Genomic DNA, 21,996 nt, shown 5'->3' with positions numbered 1-21,996 from the left:
TGGAGGGGGTAAACTTTTACTGGGAGCAACGCCATTTTTTTAGAGAGATATGCATTCCTTTTTCTCTTGCTGTGATTATGAAAGAAACTCTGGTATATAATAATAATATTAATAATATTAATAATAATAATAATTTATTATTTATACCCCGCCCATCTGGCCAGGTTTCCCCAGCCACTCTGGTAAGAACACTCCTTTTGTTTGATCTTCTTAATCACTGTCACCGGGGGAGGGATCCGATTTTCCAAAACCCGACAACGCTCTCCCATCAGATGTCAAGGAGATAAAGAACTACAAACTTTCGAAAAACTTTCAAAATCTTCTGTACCTGGAAGATTTTAACGTTTGATGTTTTAGTATGTTTTTATATTTGCTGGAAGCCACCCAGAGTGGTTGGGGGAAACCCAGCCAGATGGGCAGGGTATAAATAATAACACTAGTATTAGTATTAGTATTGGGGTTGCAAGGAGCTGAGGGGGTGAGAGAACCAGTTTGGAGAACTTCTGGGCAGAGGTTCTTGCTGCAAGAGTCGAGAAGCACAGGAGACGTATCAAGCAGGAGCTTTCAGATGGTGGGGCAAGTTTTTCATTCATATATATATATATATATATATATATATATATATATATATATATAGGTTTATAGAGAAAAATACAAAATGTTATATATTTTCTCTTTTCTTAATAAAAGAAAGAAAGAACTTCCAAATCGCCATCTGTCTGCTATGTAAAACAATATTTTCTTCATCCAGTCTAACATAACTCCCAACAAAGCCACTTTCTATAAACAAATGTTGTCTTCAACCCTCAAGTCCAGATATCATTTCTTTTTTGCGCAAAAAGTCCACGAGAGGTTTCCAAGCTTTAGCAAATGCTAACAATGGCTTTTCTCTGATGAAACATGTCAATTTTGTGGTGCCCATTGCTTCCAGTTAACCTGGTTCTTAAAGAGCCCCTTCTCTGAAGTGGACAAGGGGAAGTCACCCATTCCTTCTGACCGGCTTCTCTTTGAGCAGCTCCTCATGGATTCTGTGCCCTTTGGGCTTCTTTTGCAGAACGAATCCCGCAATATTGAGATGCTGGCAGCTGCCTGTGCTGTGGGCGTTGGCTGCTGCTTTGCTGCTCCGATTGGAGGTAAGGATACCAAAATGGACTCTGAGTATACAAAGAGTTCCAGATTCCTAGTTTTGTATTTTACAATTAAATCCCACCACAAAAGGGTTGGTTTTAGAATCACAGAGTTGTAGAGGTGGAAAGGACCTTGAGGATCACCTAGTAATCTATTAACATTCCTCCCCTCCCCTCTTAAACATGCATCTACTCAGATTTCAAGCCAACCCAGAGAAAGCCAAGCCAGAGAAATTTACGGTCTTCAAATAAAAACATCTTGAAGGTCCCAGGCCACAGAGAAGTTAGGCTGGCCTCAACGAGAGCCAGGGCTTTTTCGGCTGTGGCTCCGATCTGGTGGAACACTCTGTCACTAGAGACTAGGGCCCTGCGGGACTTGACATCTTTCCGCAGGGCCTGCAAGACAGAGCTGTTCCACCAGGCCTTTGGCCAGGGCACAGCCTGACTCCCTCCCTCGGCAATCTTCGTGGAGCTCTGGCCCAATGGCTGCCAGTGGCTTGAATTAATTAATTTTATAATGAATGATTTTAGAGTGTTGTTTATGCTGTACTTTTGTACTGTTTTATTGTTGTTAGCTGCCCTGAGCCCGGCTAAGGCTGGGGAGGGCGGGATATAAATAAAATTTATTATTATTATTATTATTATTATTATTACCCCACCTAAAGTCTGATGGGAAAATCTTTAATGGGCCAAGAAGTGACTGCCTTTATGCATAAGCGGATCAAGCCAGATTGAATTACATTGTGCATTATGTTCTGAATCGCAACCCACCTTGCAATAGATCAGAAGTCACCTGGAATAGATTCCTCTGCTCATTCCAGAATTTTCTAAGAAGGTCAATCAAGCTATTTCAAAATCAGATGGTTGCTGGCCAATATAGACAAGTTTTGAGAATTTGCCATGCTGAAAGTGATGTTTTAACTCGCACTTTAGGATTGCCTTGTTTGCTTTTTGTGATTTATGTTGTGATTTTGGGCTGGCTACCAAAAAACACACACCCAAAACCTGAATGAAAGTGTTTCCACATGGAATGGCCCTGAGAGATGTGTGGAGTGACCTGGAGAAAACAGTTTCCAAATCTTATTACTAATATATGCATTTTTATGCACACACATGCTAGGGAAACGTGTGCATAAAAATGCACACACTAGTGAAAATAACGTGCACAAATTCATTATATGGGCGATTTTTGTGTGTGAAAATATGTGTGTGTTAGGCTAAATCGCATACAAAAATAGGTAGGAGAATTTCAGTGTGGAATGCTGATTAATTGCCTGATTGCCAGCTTCCTTCTCAGTCTCAGTGTCACCCTCATAGAACAGCAGGAAGGAGGAAAGTGTTGAGTTGGCCCCTCTGCCTGTCATTGGCTCTGGCGCCACCTACTGTTCATCTCCTTGTATCCAACCCTACCAGGTGCAATGAACACCAGCATGTGAGAGCTCCTGCCCAGAGCATTCACTTCCACCTGCCTAAGTGCTGTGGCCAGTTGCAAATGGATAAGTGGGAGGAGTTTTCTGAGGAAGGAGTGGCCCCCAGCTGACACCCTCCACCAACCTCTCCTGGCAGTGTGGTGTAGTGGTTAATAGCGGTAGTCTCGTAATCTGGGTAACCGGGTTCAGGTCTCCGCTCCACATGCAGCTGCTGGGTGACCTTGGGCCAGTCACACTTCTCTGAAGTCTCTCAGCCCCACTCACCTCACAGAGTGTTTGTTGTGGGGGAGGAAGGGAAAGGAGAATGTTAGCCGCTTTGAGACTCCTTCAGGTAGTGATAAAGCGGGATATCAAATCCAAACTCTTCTTCTTCTGCTTCTGCTTCCCATATCTCTACAGAGGGAGCAAAGAGTAGGAGCTGTTTGGGAAGGGTCTGCTTTACAGGGTCTGGGGAGTGAGAAGAGTAGGGACATCTCTCTCAGCTGGACCCCCTCTGGTTGGGGAGGTGAACCCTGACGGACAATGTCCACAGGGTCACGCCGCTCTCCCCAAATATGTCTTTGCTTCTGCTCAGTGCAGAAATGAAGACTAAAATTTATTGCACCCTACTCCTAGTTATGTGGGAGCTGGCTGTGCTTAAGGACTGAGAGAAATAGCACTCTGGATGCACTTAAGTGCAGTCTCTTCTTTGGTAATGCCAAAAAATGGAGTCTGGGGCCTAAGCAACACCCAGAGTGGCTGGGGAAACCCAGCCAGATGGGCAGGGTATAAGAAATTATTATTATTATTATTATTATTATTATTATTATTATTATTATTATTTGGGGAGCCTAGCCTCAAAATAAGCCCATGAGGATTGGAAAGGAGCAATTTGTATCCTCCTTAACTGGGCTGAGCAAAAGGTTCTCCATCATTTGATCCCTGAATATTTTGGGTTTTCAGGTTATACGCTCAGCCAGAGCTTAGAGAGTTGGTCTTGGACCCAGGAGACGGGCGCTCAAACCTGCGGTCAGCCATGAGTCTCACTGGCTGAGCCTGGGCCAGTCCCCATCTCTCTAGGCCCAGCCCACCTCACAGAGTTGTTCTGAGGATATAAAGAGGGAAGCGAGGGAGAGCTGTTGTATAGTACCTTGGATAATAATAAGTGCAATAGCCCAATGCCCCGTGCAGCTGATGTGAGCCAGGGGTGGGGTTTGGGGTCGGGGCGAACCCTTTCTCCAACTGCAGGCATAACTTCATTTCCTCCTTCCCCCCTTTTGCTGCGGGCTCCTCCCAGGCAGTCCTTCCTGTGCATCCTCTTCGCCGCTGCTTTTGCTCTTCTAGGTTGGTGACTGGTGTCTGTGTCCCTTTCCGTGTTGGTTTCTGTTGTGAGCAAAGGCTTGGTCTGTGTATCTGTTTGTGTCTTTCCCTTTCTGCCAGCTTTCCCAAAAGAAATAAGGGGAGGGAGGGAGACCCTTTCTCATTTGCCCAGATAACACCTGTTGGCGTGTGCGGACGTACGAGGTCAAAAGCCAAGCGAAACCAGCGGATGGGGGGGGGGGAAATGCCCCATCGCAGGGAGCTTCTAAGTGACCCTCCATCCAGGCTGCCTCTTCCTTTAAGAGGAATTCAATCCGCAGCAGTTGCAGGAAGGAAGGGACTGAATTTGCTGATGAGAGCAAATGAAGAGAGAGGCTTCCAGGCAGGGCATTGCACGGCCCCGGTTAAATCTGCAAAGGCACACAGCCACTCATTGCATGAAGAGCCTGAATCAGGCCAGTGGTCCATCTCGTCCAACATCCTCTTTCACCTCAGCTAGCCAGAGGTCTCTAGCAAGGAGGACCTGAGAACAAGAGGCCTCTCCCCGCTTGCATTCCCAAGGAACCAATATTCAGAGGAAATACTGTCTCCAATATTGTGGCCAAGAACATGAGGGTTTTTTTTCCTAAATCTTTTTTGAAGCAATCAAAGCTGGTGGCCACCACTCCATCTTGCAGGAGCAAATTCCAGATTCTAACACAACAAAATTAATAGTTGCAATCAAGCGCTTTTTCCAGAAAGAGGGATTCTAGTGCCATGGAAGAATTCCTGCTGTGCATGAGGGTTCAGTCCCTCATACCACAACTTTCTCCCCCCTCGTTTCATTTTGCTGACTTCTAGCAGTAGAGGCAGGGAAGAACACAGCCCAAGTTGGGTTGTATTGGCATGTTCCCAGAAAGCCAATGGAAAGAGAGACCGAGTTCTGCTAACTCCTGTCTCTTGTAACATCTCCTTCCACCCTCAGGCTGGCACCATTTTTGTGGTCTCCTGCTTCCAAGCAACAGTCGTGGTGATGCAGGACAAGGGAAGGGGGAGTGTGGTTGGGTGGGGTCCCACTAATGCGGGACAAGGGTTCAAAAATGGAGATTATTGAGGGGAGAGGAGGCACGGGACAGGAAGCGGTATTATATATAGTGCCCCATGCTGACCACTAGAACAACGGGGGGCTGCCTCTTCTTAGCCCAAGATTCATCCTTGACCACCCCTGATTGCTGCATATCAGTTGTCCTTGGGCCACCCTGCTTGCACTCTCATGCATGTTCATGTGCACAAAATCTGCCAGATTTTCCACAGCTCAGCTGTGGCCTTTGTCTATTCCCAGCTCAGTAATTCCCAACTTGAGGGAGCTGGGACTGGACCTGCCGTTGGATCAGTAGTTGTGCCAGGCTTCCAGCACCGGGTGGATGCAGCCTCTGTTTTCCATTCAGTGCTGGACGTGTACTGCATTCCCTAACTCTATGAGTTTGGCGAACTCAGTCCTAGGAGGAGAACCCTGGTAGTGGTTTAGGGGCCTCATGTGTATTGAGTTTAGAACCCTCTGGTGGCTCCCACACTCTTCCCTCTTCTTTGTGTCCACCAGGTGTCCTCTTCAGCATCGAAGTCACGTCAACCTTCTTCGCCGTCCGCAACTATTGGCGTGGCTTCTTTGCCGCTACCTTCAGTGCTTTCATCTTCCGGGTTCTCGCTGTGTGGAACAAGGATGAAGGTAGGCCCCTGTCTTCCTTCCCAGACAGGAACATCTCCAGTCCTTGCTTCCAAACTTGTACACTTTGGTGGTGAGGCCGGGGCTGGAACCAGGGAGTGCTGGGGTCCATGCAGAACTGAACATCTCTCTTGACCAATCATGATGACCCCTCTGCAGAACTCTTGAATCTATGCAGCCCAAAAATTGGGAATCAGAATAACTCATTAAAAAGAAAAAAATAGTAAGTGCTTTATGCCTGCCTGCCTGCCTAAAATCAAGACATCAAACTGTCATTCTAAAAATACAGAACAAGAACTGTCAGAAGATAAACCCAGTCAAATACAACAATGTCCGGGCTTCCACATCATGAGAAGCCATGGTTTGTTTTGCATAGTTCTAGTGACAAAATTGACAGTAAAATTAAGAGAATCTAATGATGAGTGTTTTACTGAAGAGTGGATGCCTTTTTCGGACAATTTAAGGAGCATAATTTGAGCTATGAGCAACAGAAGTAATTAGATTATAATATTGTGGGTATGATCTGATAGATAGAAGATAGGGTGCACCAGAAAGGGGGGGGACTCATTGGAAAAAAATAAGGGAAAAGATGGAATTGTCTTGACTGTAGATGTTAAAAAACTTAATCAAATATAACTGGGGATTAAAAGAGAGAAGCCATGGTTTGTCTTAAACCATGGTTTAATTGTGGGCATGGCTCCCCTACTCCCACCTAAAGAGTGCTGTGTCATCTGAACCCTGGCCACCGTTTTGTTCATTTCATGCAAACTGTGAGTGTTGAACCAGAAATCAGCCAAGTGCAAACCTTGGCTGATTTCTGGCTTACGGGCCATGGTTTGTTTTTTTGGAGTGGGGAAAGCAAACTATGGTCTGGGTTCACCTGACACAACAAGCCATTGTATGGTTTGTGTGAGCTGGGCTGCAGGCAGAAGGCACGTTTGCAAATAAACCATGATGTAAGGCAAACCATGGTTTATTGTGATGCATGAGGCAGACCAGCATTGTCAGTTCTAGATCCGTTTGTAACAAAATCCATAATGTCTGTTTCAAAAAAACCAAAAATGTTGTGGGTACCTAGGGCCAGGTAGAGAAGCCTAGGGGCCACATTCCCCCCCCACACACACCTCTTGTCCTAGAGACCTGAGATTGGTCACCCCAAACCCTTCTTTTTCCCTCAGAAACCATCACAGCTCTCTTCAAAACCCGCTTCCGACTGGACTTCCCTTTCGACCTGCAGGAGCTGCCGGCCTTTGCTGTCATTGGGTGAGTCTCGTAGGGTTTCTCTGGTGCCACCCCACACTTCCCTGCGTCCTGGCAGGACCCCTCTTCCCCACACTGAGGCCTTCTTCTCTCCTCTTCAGGATCGCCAGCGGTTTTGGCGGGGCACTCTTCGTGTACTTCAACCGGAAGATTGTCCAGTTCATGCGCAAGCAGAAGGCCATTAACCGGTTCCTCATGAAAAAGTAAGACATGACGGCTGCTGGACATATGGGTGCCTTGTCCGGAGCATGAGTGGGGCCCCAGAGAGGGCAATGGAGGCCCAAGGGTGGCATAGTCCAGCTAAGTAACAGGTGGGGGTCAGGCTGGAAATGGAGGTTAGAGGGCCTTTGGTACCTACTTCTGAGTTGATATTTGCATAACCCAGCCTTCCCCAACCTGCATGTTTTGGACTACAATTTCCATAGTGCTGGCTGGTGCTTATGGGAATTCTAGTCCAAAACCTCTGGAGGACCCTGGCTCGGAAGTAGTCTGATAAACTAGGGAGGTTCCTATGTGGGTGAGTGTTGGGCACAGTTTATTTCAAGTGGTGAATGCAGCCCTGTATGAAATGCTGCAGAGAGTCCTTCATTTAGTGGTGTCTGACTCTTCATGACCCCCTGGACCAGAGCACGCCAGGCACTCCTGTCTTCCACTGCCTCCCACAGTTTGGTCAGACTCATGTTTGTAGCTTCAAGAACACTGTCCAACCACCTCGTCCTCTGTCGTCCCCTTCTCCTTGTGCCCTCCATCTTTCCCAACATCAGGGTCTTTTCCAGGGAGTCTTCTCTTCTCATGAAGTGGCCAAAGTATTAGAGCCTCAGCTTTAGGATCTGTCCTTCCAGTGAGCACTCAGAGCTTATTTCCTTAAGAATGGATAGGTTTGATCTTCTTGCAGTCCATGGGACTCTCAAGAGTCTCCTCCAGCACCAGAATTCAAAAGCATCAATTGTTTGGCGATCAGCCTTCTTTATGGTCCAGCTCTCACTTCCATACAGAGAGTACGCTGTTCTAATACTGATTCCACCCAGCTGCAGGGAAATTGTGGCTCAGGAGGGGGGGGGGTTCCCTTGCCTGCCTCTCCCCCACTCGCATGCGCCTAATCCACTTTCTGTGCACGAACAGTCGCAGAATACTGACCTCCCTTGGTCCTTAAGACGGAAGCCTGCTAATCCTCCTAGGGGCAGCTGTTCCCCCAAGCAAGTGGTGATGACTTTCTGAGCCTCCGAGGGTTTGCCAGCCTTGGGGAGCATAGTCGTGCCCGCTGTTTGTCTGTTTATTATTATCACCTGTCACATTTACATCCCACCTTTTCCTCCCAAGGAGCTCGAGGTGGCGTTCTTGGTTCTCCTGCTCCTCATTTTAGGCTCACAACAACCCTGTGAGGTAGAGTTGGCTGAGAGGCAGTGACTGGCTCAAGGTCACACCCAGGGAGAGCTTTGTGGCTGAGTGGGGATTTGAACCCGGCCATAGTCCAATGCTCTAACCACTACACCACGCTGCCTCTGTTGGGGGGCGGGATGTGCAGTGGGGCCACTCTCTTTTTTTAACCACTGCTGTCTATGACCTTCCAGGCGCCTGCTGTTCCCCGCTCTCGTCACGCTTCTCATAGCAACGCTGACCTTCCCACCTGGCTTTGGGCAGTTCATGGCTGGGCAGGTAATTTGTAGCTCTTGAACATTTATTTTTATTAGTAGTAGTAGTATTTGTTAATTGTATATGCCACATTTATCAAGAGATCCCAGGGTAGTGTACAGCATTAAGAACACTTCATGTAGCATCAATAATAAAAATATAGTCATAAAAAAATATTAATAATGGGGTCTCTCCCCCTCCCTTGACTCACCTAAGAAGAGTAACTTGCAATTCTGGGCTGACAGTACACTGTTTATTTATTGCTATGATCCACTTACAGGCCACTTAACTATCTGTAAGATAGTTTAATAGGTACCAGGGAGGGGGGTGGAATAAACCTCTGCATCAAATGATGTGGGTGGCAAAATACATAAATCGTATCCATAAGCATAACGTAACATAAATAAAACCAGGGAGAACTACCGGGCAGTATAAGGTAAGGTTTCAAGCCACTCAACATACTGTACTTTTCTGTGTATAATACACCCCCGTGTATAACACGCCCCCTATTTTGGGGGACTCAAAATTAAGAAAATGGGGGGGTGGAGATTCCCCAAAGTTGTTGGGGGGGGGAGAGTTCTTGAGCTTTTTTTCAGGGGAGATGCCAAAAAGCACTCACCCACCAGACTCCTCTGTCTCATCGCCAAATAAAGCAGCGAATAACCCGCCCAATTGCTGCAGCGACAGCGAATCAACAACAGCCCTTGCCGCAGCCACCAATAACAATCTCCAACTCGCGGCAGCAACCACTCCCACGGCCCCACTATGTATAAGACGACACCTAATTTTGAACATAATTTTTTAATTTAAAAAGACAGTCTTATACAGTAGAACCTCGGCTTACTTTACCCTCGTAAACCCCGTAAACTTGGGGTTGCGAAAACGTCAAACCCGGAAGTATTTTTTCTGGGTTTGGTCGCATGCTCAGAAGTACTCGTGTTGTGCCATGCGCATGCGCAGAACAGGCACCTCTGGCTGCGGAAACCTCAGGATTTGACCGGAGCTCTGGAACACATCCTGTTCGCAACTGGAGGTACCACTGTACACGGAAACGTACGGTACATGCCATCGTTCGCCCGGTGTCACTTCGTTTCACATAACTGCTACAACCATTCCCCACTTCTAACATTACCTCTGTCCCTAAGGAAGACTGCGGTGTTAAGCCTATTCAGTTCTGTAAACACACAGCCAGAGCTTACGTTTGCGGGCAGGCATGGCTCCCTTCTCGCCCCCTGATTTCTTCCCCTTCTTCGCCTCTCAGCTCACGCAGAAGGAGACGCTCGTGACCCTGTTCGATAACCGCACATGGGCCAAGCAGGGCCTGGCTGAAGAGTTTGAGTACGTGGGCCCCTCCGAGGCCTGGAAGCACCCACGCTCCAACGTCTTTGTCACCCTGGTGGTCTTCATCCTCATGAAGGTGCGTCGCCCTTCCCCGTCACCCCTTTCTTCCGGTCGAATCCTATGATTGTAGAGTGGAAAGGGACCCCCAAGGGCCATCCAGTCCAACCTCCAGCAATTCAGGAATCCTGCCCCTACAGCCATCCCTGGCTGGGATCGAACCGCCAACCTTCTGCTCAACCGCGAGGTGCGCTTGACCCATTGTGCCACTGAAGCAGTTGCCAGCTGCAGGGACCACGCTGTCTGTAGCATCCGTGAACAAGAGCTTTGCTGGTTACCTTCCCAGGACTCAGCTGGGCTGAGTCACCGAACAATTGCCCCTGGGTCTTCAGGGCTGTGGTACACGAGACGCTGCTGAGGGGTCTAGAAAATGCAAGCATATCTTCCGATTCCTGCCCACCCTCTCCTTCCTCTCTCCCTTCCCCCCGTACTAGCTGATTGCTTAAGTGCTGGAGTCAAAAAAGCCTCTTCTCCCTTTGCAGATAAAACCAAACAGTAGGGAATTCTGAGGACTTCTCCATTTCAGACTGCAGCTGGTTCCTTCAACCACGCTGCTGCAGATTAGTCCCCAGGCACTCGGGTCTCGTTTGCTGGTTCCCAAACTTCCCCCAAGAGGGACCGCTTGAAAATTGCAGAGGTTTTCCTGCCTGTTGTGGGAATTGTAATCTTCAGTCTCTTTTTCTGTCCTGGGGTTTGGGCCCTTCTCCTTTCTTCTCTCCCCCTCCCACAGCGCTTCAGCACAAAGAGGTCACGAGGGCATTCCTGGTTCTCCCCTCCTGATAACGGGCCCCTGTCTCTTTGTCCTCTCCCCAGTTCTGGATGTCAGCCTTGGCCACTACCATCCCAGTGCCCTGTGGAGCCTTCATGCCTGTCTTTGTCATTGGTGAGTAGGAGACCCTAGATCTTTCTCTGCGCTTCTATGCAATGACACTTAACTCTTCCCAGAAAAGGATTAAGCAGCCTCCCTTGGTGGCCAATGGGAACGGGACAGAAATTCGTGCCATTTGCATTTTAAAAGTGACCTGGCCTAATTCACACTTGCCAGACCATGGGCATGTTTAGCCTGGAGAAGAGGAGGTTAAGGGGTGATATGATAGCCATGTTCAAATATATAAAAGGATGTCACATAGAGGAGGGAGAAAGGTTGTTTTCTGCTGCTCCAGAGAAGCGGACACGGAGCAATGGATCCAAACTACAAGAAAGAAGATTCCACCTAAACATTAGGAAGAACTTCCTGACAGTAAGAGCTGTTTGACAGTGGAATTTGCTGCCAAGGAGTGTGGTGGAGTCTCCTTCTTTGGAGGTCTTTAAGCAGAGGCTTGACAACCATATGTCAGGAGTGCTCTGATGGTGTTTCCTGCTTGGCAGGGGGTTGGACTCGATGGCCCTTGGGGTCTCTTCCAACTCTATGATTCTATGACCAATAAGCAAACTGAAATGTAGCTTTCTTTCAGAAGTTGCAGTTCTGCAACCAATGTTTGCATGTGAAAGGTGCATATAGCAGTGAAAATGATTCATGTTTTGCACACAAAATTCCATATGTTGGGATAAATGGCACAAAATTACATATAGACAATGCATGCAAATTTTTATATGAACTTTGTTTAAACAAAAAAATAGGCAAACTGAGTTGCCTAAGGTTGGAAAACTGATAGACTGAGAGTAACCAAAATTGACAAATATTCACCCACCCTAGTGATCACTTTTGACTAAAGCTATTTGTGGTGACAAGATTACCCATAATTCCTTTGTGCATGCTGAATAGCCGTTTCTGCTCTTGTTTGTCCTGGTCCCAAGTCCTATATCCACCTGTTGCCATCTCCTCTGTGGGTTAAAAAAACAAACAAACCACATATGGAGTTTCATTTTTCTTTTTAAAAAATTGGGGGGCCAAACTTAAAGAGCCAGGAAGATTTGCTGGCAGGGACATGGGCATCCTAACTTCTGCAAGAACTCAAGTTGCCTGTGGTCTCTTGGTGCCTGGATTTTTGCACATTTTTTATTGTTTTCTATACATATTATATTTATATACCGCCTTCAGCCAAAAGATCTCAGGGCAGTTCACAAGATAAAAGTGCAAATAGTTTAACCAGAAGCCACGTCACAATACCCGCCCCCCGCACAAACACATTTAAAAGGCCGTAGCGTAGAAGATTAATCAGCCAGAGGTCTGGTTAAAGAGGAATATTTTTGCCTGGCACTTAAAGGTGTGCAATTAAGGCGCCAGCCAAACCTCCTTGGGGAGACTGTTCCCCAAATGGGGAGCCACTGCAGAAAAGGCCCTTTCTTTCTTTTTCTTTTTTTCAATATGATTTTTATTAAATTTTCTGTTTTACAATTTCAGATAAACATTTTACTTACTTAAGATATCACTGACTTCCCCTCTTCTCTTTCCATGGTTCATTTTGCATATTGTATATCCCTGCATATTTCACAAAAACTATATGAATCAGTTTTCCATTATTACATCCATCAGAAATTATTTACGCTGTTGAATTTATCTTAATGCTGCCAGCGTTTTCAGCTTGCGCACAATTATTCCCCGTATATTCAATAAACGTTTTCCAATCTTCTTTAAACGTATGTCATTCTTGTTCTCTTATTCTGTGTTAAGTCTGCAAGTTGTGCATGTTCTGTCAACTTAACCTGGCAATCTTCTTTAGTTGGGACCATGCTCATTTTCCATTTGGGGGCTAACGAAACACGGGCCGCAGTTGTTGCATACATAAGTAACCTTTTCTGACACCTGGGAATTTCAGTCTGAATTACCCCCAACAAAAAGGACTCTGAGGGTGTGGTTTTTTTGGGGGGGGGAGAAGGCCCTTTCCTGTGCTGTGACTCTCTGGACCTGACACGGAGGAGGCACGCAAAGATAGGCCTCAGATGATGATTGCAGAGTCTGGGTGGGTTCAAAGTGTTCCTCTGCTCTTCTTCCAACCATACCTACCCAAATCCACCTTCAAACTCTGCCCCTGTCTCTCTGGGCAGGTGCGGCCTTTGGGCGGCTGGTGGGCGAGAGCATGGCAGCATGGTTCCCGGACGGCATCCACACCGACAGCAACATCTACCGCATTGTTCCCGGCGGCTACGCAGTGGTGGGTAAGAGGCAGCTTCTCTTGTACCATTTCCAAAAGCTGGGATGTTCAGCTGGGGGTGGGCACTCCCTCATCAAAAGAGGGTCAGGGCGCGGTGACAGGAGCCCAGATGGATCAGACCATCTTCTTTTCCCATGTTGACCAACCTTAGGGGCAGCCCACAAGGAGGGCTTGAGAGGAATAGCCCTCTCGGGCTGTTTTTGGTTCCCTAGCAAGTGGTATTCAGAGCTGCACTGCTTCTAATCTTGGAGACAGTGCATGTCTCCTTCTGTAATCCTCATAGAACTCTAGCCCAATGGTTGCCGTTAATTTGACTCTGAATTGATTTTAGAATCGAATTGATTTTAGAATGTATTTCAATTAACTGATTGTGATTTTATGTGAACTGTGTTATTTTTACTGCTGTTAGCCGCTCTGAGCCCGGCTTCATCTGGGGAGGGCGGGATATAAAATTATTATTATTATTATTATTATTATTATTATTATTATTATTATTATGCCAGTCACAGCTGGAAGCTACTGATAGCCATATCCAAGGTGAATTTAGACACTCCATTCAACTGCCCCATGACCTTTTTGGCACAGGAGCCTTTGAGAGTTATAGGAGCTGAAACAGAGCTTCTGGATCCTCTCTGAGTGTCTCATTCAAACTGTGGATTTTCAGACATGGGCCCCTTCCTCCACCACCACCTCTGTCAAGAACAGGGTGGCATAGTGGTTAGGGCCTGGGCACTTCCTGGTGAAGAAGGAACGATTGTTAAGCCACTCTGGTAATGGTAGCTACCACTCCCAGAATCCTTTGGGAGAAGTCATGACTCTTTAAGGCGGCATCATCATAGTATAATGCAGGCATAGGCAAACTCGGCCCTCCAGATGTTTTGGGACTACAACTCCCATCATCCCTGACCACTGGTCATGTTAGCTAGGGATGATGGGAGTTGTAGTCCCAAAACATCTGGAGGGCCGAGTTTGCCTGTGCCTGGTATAATGTGTGTATAATGTGAATGCAGCCCACGCCTCTGCCTCTCCTTCTGTCACCATGGACCTTTCCACAAACTGCAGCAGTCCAGAGGTTGGGAGTGGGGCCTTTGAGCAGAGTGTGTGGAAGCTCAGACGCAGGGGCCAGATGTGGCCCTCCAGGGCCCTTAGTTGCTCAAGCCTCTCCGCAAACCATGCCCTCCATCAGCCCTGCTTCACTCTTTCCTAGAGCGTCCCCCCCTCCCAGCTGAAGCTCTAATAATCCATATTGGTTGCCTGGGTTAAGAACAGAGAGGAGGGGTGTTTTGGATGGGGGTGTAGAAACTAGCCTGCTGTGCAAAGGCAAAATTTGCCTGGGTTGCCCTGCCCACTTTTGCCCTTGGCCCCACCCATCCCTGACACGTGGCCTCCAAAAAGCATTTCCTCCCTTTCCCTCCTAGAATGCATGAGGCCTTGAGGTGTGGCATTTCCGCTGGGGGTGCCTCTAGGCTCCCAAGAGCCATCGTGAGAGCTGGGCTGGGCTTGGCATACTGCATCCGACTTAGCCTACTCCTGCCTGGTCTTTTGGGGTGGCTGGGTGCTTTCTCAGGCTCTCGCTTGCCTCTCTCCCCTGCTTGCTCTAAGACCTCCCTGCGTTTCTGTCAGGATGCTGTCAGTGGCTCCCGGCTGGTTGCCCAGGAAAGTATAAAGACAAGTTATTTCAGTGTTACAGAAATAACTGATCCTGTTAGCTAGGGATGATGGGAGTTGTAGTCCCAAAACATCTAGAGGGCTGAGTTTGCCTGTGCCTGGTATAAAGACTTTGCCCAGGAAAGTATAAAGACAAAGGAAAGTTTATTTCAGTGTTACAGAGAGAGGCTATAGAACCCAGCCTCTTGGGTAGTGTCGTTGTCCCGAGCAAATCTCCACCCCCGTCTCTCCCACTTCCTCATTCATCTCCTCTACGGGTGCTGCTACGTGCCCTCTGTCTTTGAGCTCTTTGCTCTCCTACTTTTAAGGCTCGCCAGGTTCTGGGAGATGGGGGGTCTGAAATGCTTTCTAAAGACACTGTGTCAGCCAGCTTCTGCTCCGGTTCTGCCTCCTCCTCTCTCATTATTTCCCAACGTTCCCCCTCATCTGCCTCTGAGCTGGGACCTCCCGAAAACCCCTGTTGTAAATCTATACTGCCTTCCTCCTCCTCTGCCCAGTCCCTGACAGTTTCCGAGGCATCTGAGCGGATGGTGCCCTTCACATCTCACTCCCGTTCTTAATCCCCACCAGGTGCAGCTGCTCTGTCTGGAGCCGTCACTCACACCGTGTCCACGGCGGTCATCGTCTTTGAGCTGACAGGCCAGATCTCCCACATCCTGCCAGTCATGATCGCAGTGATCCTGGCCAACGCCGTGGCCCAGAGCTTACAGCCCTCTCTTTACGACAGCATCATCCGCATCAAGAAGTTGCCCTACTTGCCAGAGCTGGGTTGGGGACATCAGGAGTAAGTGTGCCTCTGTGTGTTGGCCTGGTGGCTGTCAGGGACGGGTTGAACCCAGAGGAATTGTGGGAGGAACCAGCTGGGGAACCCCCAGAGGAAGAAGGCTCGGAGCCCGGGAAGTGGTGGTGGGTTGACGGTGAGCGGTCAGAGGGAGAAGCCTGGGAGGAGGAGGAGCTGAAGAGGCAACAGGCCTTAGTGAGCTGGGAGACTCTGTGGCAGAGAGAAGTGCAGAGATGGGTCAGGCTTCCTTCAGCGCCTCTTGTGTATTGCAGGAAGTACAATGTGCGCGTGGAGGACATCATGGTGCGCGACGTGCGCTACATAACCCTGAACTGCCGCTACCGTGATCTTCAGGATGTGCTGCATGGAACCAAAATGAAGAGCTTGGCTTTGGTGGAATCAGCTGGTAAGAGAGAGGCAAGGCAGATCCTCATGAATACGTGTTTCCAGAGGGGTAGCCTCTGTGTTGGTCTTTTGCAGCAAAAAATATAGTCTTCTGGCCCCTTAAAGACTAACAAATAGATACAGTGGTACCTCTGGTTACGAACTTAATTCATTTTGGAGGTCTGTTTTTAACCTGAAACTGTTCTTAACCTGAGGTACTACTTTAGCTAATGGGACCTCCCGCTGCTGCCAGCGTGCGATTTCTGTTCTCATCCTTGGGCGAAGTTCTTAACCCAAGGTATTACTTCTGGGTTAGCGGAGTCTGTAACCTGAAGTGTTTGTAGCCTGAGGTACCACTGTACTTGGGTATATTTATCCTGGAAAAGAGGAGACTGAGGTGGCATGATAGCCATATTCAACTATCTGAGGAGTTATTACATGAAGAGTGGAGCAAGCTAGTTTTGGGAAATTTTTAATGTCTAATGTTTGACATTTCTTTATGTGCTGTAAGCTGCCTCGAGTGGCTGGGAAAACAAGATGGAAAGCCAGCCAAATGGGTGGGGTATAAATAACATTATTATTATTATTATTACTATTACTATTTCTGCTGCTCCAGAGGGTAGGACCTGAACCAATGGATTTCTAACAGTAAGGGGTGTTTAATAGTGGAACAGACTCCCTCGGGAGGTGATAGACTCTCCTTCCTTGGAGGTTCTTAAGCAGAGGCTGGATGGCCATCTGTCATGGATGCTTCAGCTGAGATTCCTGCATTGCAGGAGGTTGGGCCAGATGACTCTCAGGGTCCCTTCCAACTCTACAATGCTATGATTCTAGTATTCTTTCCTAGAGTACAGCCCACTTCATTGGGTACAGGAAGTGTTATCCTCAGATGCATAAATACATAGCTGCTGGGAGGGGTTGTGAGAAGTGGGTGAGATCCTTGTTTCCCCCACCCTCAGCAGGCAGGTTTGCCCACCTGTCAGCTACCTGATATAGTGACTCGCAGGCCAAATGGGGAGACCCAACAGGCCTGATTAAGTAATTGTTGGGAGATTTCCCACCATTGCATTAAATAGATGCCATTCTTCTCATTCCGGAACCTGCCAATTCCACGTCCAATTGGAACAGAAATTCTGCTGCACGATGGGCAGGGGAGGGCACAGAGTGAGTCTCCAAGTCTCCACCTCTGCTGCAGAAGCCAGACAAACACAGTCAAGCCTCCCCTTTTTTATTGGCTTTGTTGAGTTCCTCGTGCTTGTCTCTGCCTCTGCAATGCTCACATAATGCAGGCAAATAATAAGCGTTGCACATCTACAATTGAGTGTTTTCATCGATTACTTAATTGAAGGCCTCTTTCATGGTGACAAATTTAGATCCTCCAACTTCTCCTGACGCCTCTTCCAAGGCAGCTGATGTAATAGGCCATTTTCCTACACGTATCGATTTAGTGAGTCGGTGGAATAGTTACCAAGATAATTTGGCCAAAACGATCACAAAATCAGAGCATTCAGGGCCGTAGCTGAACTGGAAACATAACTGGACCAGAAACGTTTACTAATCCAATCACTGTCAGTAACGCAGCGGTCTTTTCAAATCCCTCTCAAGTTTGTTTGTTTGTTTTGCTTTTGTTTTCACATGGTTGAAGCTCCAGCAGGTTTTTGCACCCTCAGGCACTGCCTCCATCCATCGTACACCTTGAGCAAACAGGACTTCCGTATATACATTTTCTCCATTACTTGCTGGGCTCTTGGTACCCTCAGCTGCAGACACCTCCTTGGAGGGACTCTGGAAATGTCTGTGGCCACTTATCCTGCTATGTGGAATCACAGAATCGTAAAATGATAGAGCTGGAAGGAACCCCAGAGGTCATTTAGTCCAACCCCCTTCAGTGCACAAATCTCAGCTAAAGCATCCAGGACAAGTGGCCAACCGACCTCTGCTTCAAAACATCCAAGGAAGGAGAGCCCACCACCTCTTGACTGTCAAGTTCTTCCTGATGTTTAGTCGGAATCGCCTTTCTTGCAACTTGAAGGCAATAGTTCAGGTCCTACCCTCCAGAGCAGGAGAAAACAAGCTTGCTCCATCTTCCATGGGACAGACCTTAAGATGGCTATCATATCTCCTCTCAGGCTCCTCTTTTCCAAGCTAAACATACCCAGTTCCTTCAAGCACTCCTCATAAGGCTTAGTTTCCAGACCTTTTATCATCTTGGGTGCCCTCCTGTTCCAGCTTGTCAATATCCTTCTTAAATTGTGGCGCCCAGAACTGGGCACAGCATGTTGTGGTCTGACCAAGGCAGAATAGAGTGGTACTATTACTTCCCACGGTGGAGCCAGCCCCTAGGCTGTTTGTAAGAGGAAGCCACTGCCAGCATAGAACACTTTGTCCGTGGGATCTGCACTGGCTGATCATCTGCTACTGGGCAAACTCGGAGGCAGAGCATAACCATCAGGAATTTGGTGATCGCCACTGCCTCCTGTGGGCGTGAGTTTCACTCTGAGCTGTATGAAGGGGGACTGTCTTTTCTCTGTCCTGATTTATTTGGCCTCATAATTGCAGTTTTTGACCGGTGTATTAATTTGCACGAGTAGTTCTGAGCCTGACTAGGATTGCAGTTTTGCGCTTGCAGAACCTCCTCTTCCAATATGTGCATTCTGGGGGCCTTTTTACAGACTTGCCTCCAAAAACCATCTTGGCGAAGTGGCTATGCAGCAGCACAAGCCTCTCTCTGCCCCCCTTTCAGCCCTCCTGCCTGCCACCTGTTGCTCCCTGGGAGATGCCATTGTCGTCCTGCCTGCCTGGGGCTTGATCCTCTCCTCCCAGCTTCATGCCACGCAGCTCCCCTGCTGCGACATCGATATCTTCCTGCTAGCCACAGCTATCATTTACAGGGCTACCGCAGCAACAGGGACAATGCCGTGTTGTCATGGCAATTTGCAAAGTTTGATGGGGAGGGAGTCAAAGCCAACTGATTGGAGCCAGGCCCTGATAAGCAAGATAAACTGGCAGGGAATGCAGGTGTCTTCTGTCCTCCATCTAAAGACCTAGAAGTTGTGCTGACCTGCCACACCAAAAAGCAAGACCCCAGCTGTGCATTGCACCCACCTCATGGTTCACTCCCAGAATCCATTTGCAACAAGGCAGCGCGCACACAAAGGCGCAGTAGCAACCAGCAACTTCCAGTCAAAGCTTCTGCATCAAAATAGTTGGCTGTTTCAGAGGCATTTCTGAGGTATTGTGGTTCATCAGAAACTACCAGCATAGCAAAGCGAGGATCAAGCTGGAATACTCACTCCTGTTACCAAGAAAACATTGCATTTGGACAGCTAGTCCCTTTCAGGAGAAGGGCACTCATAAATTCTCCCGGATGACCCATACCTTTCTACACACAGTGGTGTTATTCTGTGTGTGGGTCTGAGGATTTCCCTTCAACATGGAGCACCTCCGCCCCCCCCCCACAAATTAGCCCTGTCGGTAGAGCGTGAGACTTGATTTCAAGGTGTGAACTCGAGCCCCACATTGGGGGAAAGATTCCTGCATTGCGGGGGGTTGGGCTAGATGTCCCTCGGGATCCCTTCCAATTCTATGGTTCTATGAAATGCCTGTATTCTGAAGTGGCAATGTTCAGTGATGCCTGCATGGGGCACTTTACCAAACATTTGAACCTGGTGTCGAGGCTTCAGGGAATCCTGTCCCTCAAGAAGCAGAAAAAAACAAGAAGAGTTCTTACCACGTAGTTTATTCAATATTCACAGAGAGAAACAAAGGAATGTGGTCTCTCTTAGATAATGGTGTTGCTCCAAGTGAAGTCCCACCCCCTCAGTCACTCCTATTTTACGTCAGCCCTGCGTCTGTGCTTTCTGCCTCTGAGATTTCTGATCTGCTACTCTCACGGCACTCCTGGTTGTGGGAGAGGGGGGATTAGGAATGTTTTCAAGAGACACTGAGTCTGTTAGCTGTCTCCCCCTGGTGGTGCTTCTTCCTGATGCTCCCCCAATATTTCCCAGCTTTCCCCCTCTGCTTCCTCTGAATTATGCCCTTCTGCAAACCACTGTTCTAAATCTATTCTGTCCTCCTCTTTTCTGGAAGGAGCGGAGAGTGGGCAGGCAGCTCCCACCATTACTCCTCAGTCCAGCCCCTGACACCTGGCTAGCATGAGCACCTTTGGAGATGAAGGTGTTGCAGATGGGAAGCACCCAATGTCACATTTCAGGTGCCTCCCCCAACACAGTCATGTGCAAAATTAGCCCTTGCTGTTTCTCCTTGTGGAGGCATGTTGCCCGTATCTGAGATGGAGAAGGTACCAAAGTTGTACTTCAGACAAGCTGGCAGTGCCCTGGGAACAGGAAGCATTCGGGCTTCCTCTTCAACCCACAACATCTCAAGCTGTCCTTGATCTCCTTCTGCCTCTCCCCTGTCTTGTCCCCTATCTCTGAATTATTTTTAAAAGCTTGCCATTTTACCATCAAAGCACACACCTGGTCTATTAGCAAAAAATGGCTTCTTGGCCCATAAATAAGCTCAGCCTGGTTTCCCTTGCCACTGCAGAGTCCATGATCCTTCTGGGCTCCATCGAGCGCACGCAGATCGTGACCCTCCTGAGCGAGCAGCTGAGCTACGCACGCCGGCTCCACTACATGCGCGAGAAGGCCCAGGCCGACCGCCGAGCCACCGAGAAGGTTCCAGAAGGCGAGGAGGCGCACCAGACGCCTGACACGGGTGTGCGCTTTCAGGTGGGCAAAGACCCTGGACAGTGTTGTTGTTGTTGTTAGCATTTTGGCAAGATATGCTCATCGTTGAGGGCCTATGTTGATCTGGAGAGGCAAAAAGCAGACATAACTGAGGAATGTGGCGTCAACAGAAGAAGCAGCCCATGTTGTCTTGAGGTGTCAAAGCCATAGCATCCAAGTCTTGATCCCTTTTGTAACGTCATCCCTTTTTCTCCCTCAACACTCAGATCATCACCGAAGAATCCTCGTTTGTCCCACCGCGAAGTGAGTCCCGTAAGCCCCTGAAGCCGGCACTAAAGCGAGCCTCCAGCACTTTATCCGAGAGCGTCTCAAGTGAGTCCTGTGTCCCCCTTTAGCCCTACGGCAGGGGTCAGCAAACTTTTTCTGCAGGGGGCCAGTTCACTGTCCCTCAGAACCTGCGGTGGGCCAGACTGCACGCATGCGCCTGCGGTCACATGCCTTCCCTCCAGCTAGGGAGGGGGCACCCCGCCAGTGCTGGGTCTCAGTTTGCATGAAGGGGCCGCAGCCACCCCTCTGGGAAGGGCCCCTACACCAGGGTGTCCATCCTCCTCCCTCCTCCACTCCCGCCCCTTTGCTTCTCCTCCCTTCTTGGAGCTAGACTTCAACAAGGCACCCTGCCCTGTGCCCCAGTTGGAGCAGTGAGGTTTGGGAAGGGTCGCCATTGGCCACCAGCTCGCATCAAACTGGCCAGTGGAGGGGAGGCCTGAAGTTGCTAAGGCTTTGGATTGGCCAGCGTCACGGAAGTCTGAGCAACCTCAGAGCATGCTAGGAGATGTAGTCCCAGGAAAGCGCCTCTCCGCAGAGCTAAACTGGAGCTAAACTGGCGCAACGACTGACTGAGTGGGTGGCAGGTGCCGCGGGCCTTATCCAGCCCCCAGGCCTTAGTTTGCTGACCCATGCTTTACAGTGTCCCTTTCCAGTGAGGCCCCTCTGATGTTTGACTCTCTCTCTCTGTCTCTCTCTGGTCAGCTGGGACTGTGGACCCCCCAGGCATCGCTCTGAGGAGCCTTTTTTGCGCTAACAACACAACAGCAGAGCCAGCCGAGGTGAGGCCTCTTTCCTCCCCACCCTCCACCCCACCATGTGCCGCGTTTGGGTCTGCTTCTGGGCAGAGGCTCTTCTCTTCCCCTGGGAATTATGTGCTAGCCGTCCCACTTCCATAATTCCTCTCTCTCTTCCTTATTTTCTCCCCCCTTGGTAAAATAAGGATGAGAATTCGGGCCTGCCTGAAAAGCGCAAGTCGAAGCGTGTCCGCATTTCCGTGGCGGTAAGTGTGGGCCACGCCACGTCCATGCAGCTCCCACCCAGACAATCACAGGGCAGGAAGCCTGTTCCTCCCCCAAATGTGTCCATCAAGGCCTGGGACTGTGCTGAAGGTTTTTTCTTTCTGTTTTGTAGTGCCAGGCCCCCCAACAACTGGGGCCTGCCCAAGATAACTGAGAATAATAAGATTCCTGTTAGATCAGGCC

At 48.7% G+C, this 21,996-nt stretch overlaps 1 protein-coding gene and 1 long non-coding RNA gene across 3 annotated transcripts in view; both read left to right on the top strand.

The window, feature by feature from the left end:
* Window positions 1-21,996, top strand: part of LOC309370053 — a 394,628-nt gene that overhangs the window by 265,280 nt on the left and 107,352 nt on the right. The gene's annotated exons all lie outside the window — the stretch shown is intronic.
* Window positions 1-21,996, top strand: part of CLCN2 (chloride voltage-gated channel 2) — a 73,969-nt gene that overhangs the window by 43,518 nt on the left and 8,455 nt on the right. Inside the window, exons 7-20 of one of the 2 annotated variants that reach the window (XM_081910891.1) lie at window positions 1,055-1,133; window positions 5,436-5,561; window positions 6,737-6,821; window positions 6,920-7,021; window positions 8,390-8,474; window positions 9,712-9,867; window positions 10,662-10,731; window positions 12,837-12,947; window positions 15,182-15,395; window positions 15,665-15,798; window positions 20,325-20,509; window positions 20,734-20,839; window positions 21,497-21,573; window positions 21,735-21,794. In XM_081910891.1, the coding sequence (XP_081767017.1) occupies window positions 1,055-1,133; window positions 5,436-5,561; window positions 6,737-6,821; window positions 6,920-7,021; window positions 8,390-8,474; window positions 9,712-9,867; window positions 10,662-10,731; window positions 12,837-12,947; window positions 15,182-15,395; window positions 15,665-15,798; window positions 20,325-20,509; window positions 20,734-20,839; window positions 21,497-21,573; window positions 21,735-21,794 (1,590 nt within the window). The remainder of the gene's footprint in view (window positions 1-1,054; window positions 1,134-5,435; window positions 5,562-6,736; window positions 6,822-6,919; window positions 7,022-8,389; window positions 8,475-9,711; window positions 9,868-10,661; window positions 10,732-12,836; window positions 12,948-15,181; window positions 15,396-15,664; window positions 15,799-20,324; window positions 20,510-20,733; window positions 20,840-21,496; window positions 21,574-21,734; window positions 21,795-21,996) is intronic. The other variant, XM_081910892.1, reaches the window with a different exon arrangement.

Source organism: Podarcis melisellensis, assembly GCF_964234715.1.
Source record: "Podarcis melisellensis genome assembly, chromosome: 5".
Classification (NCBI taxonomy): domain Eukaryota; kingdom Metazoa; phylum Chordata; class Lepidosauria; order Squamata; family Lacertidae; genus Podarcis; species Podarcis melisellensis.
This window is presented reverse-complemented; position numbering and strand designations above follow the sequence as displayed.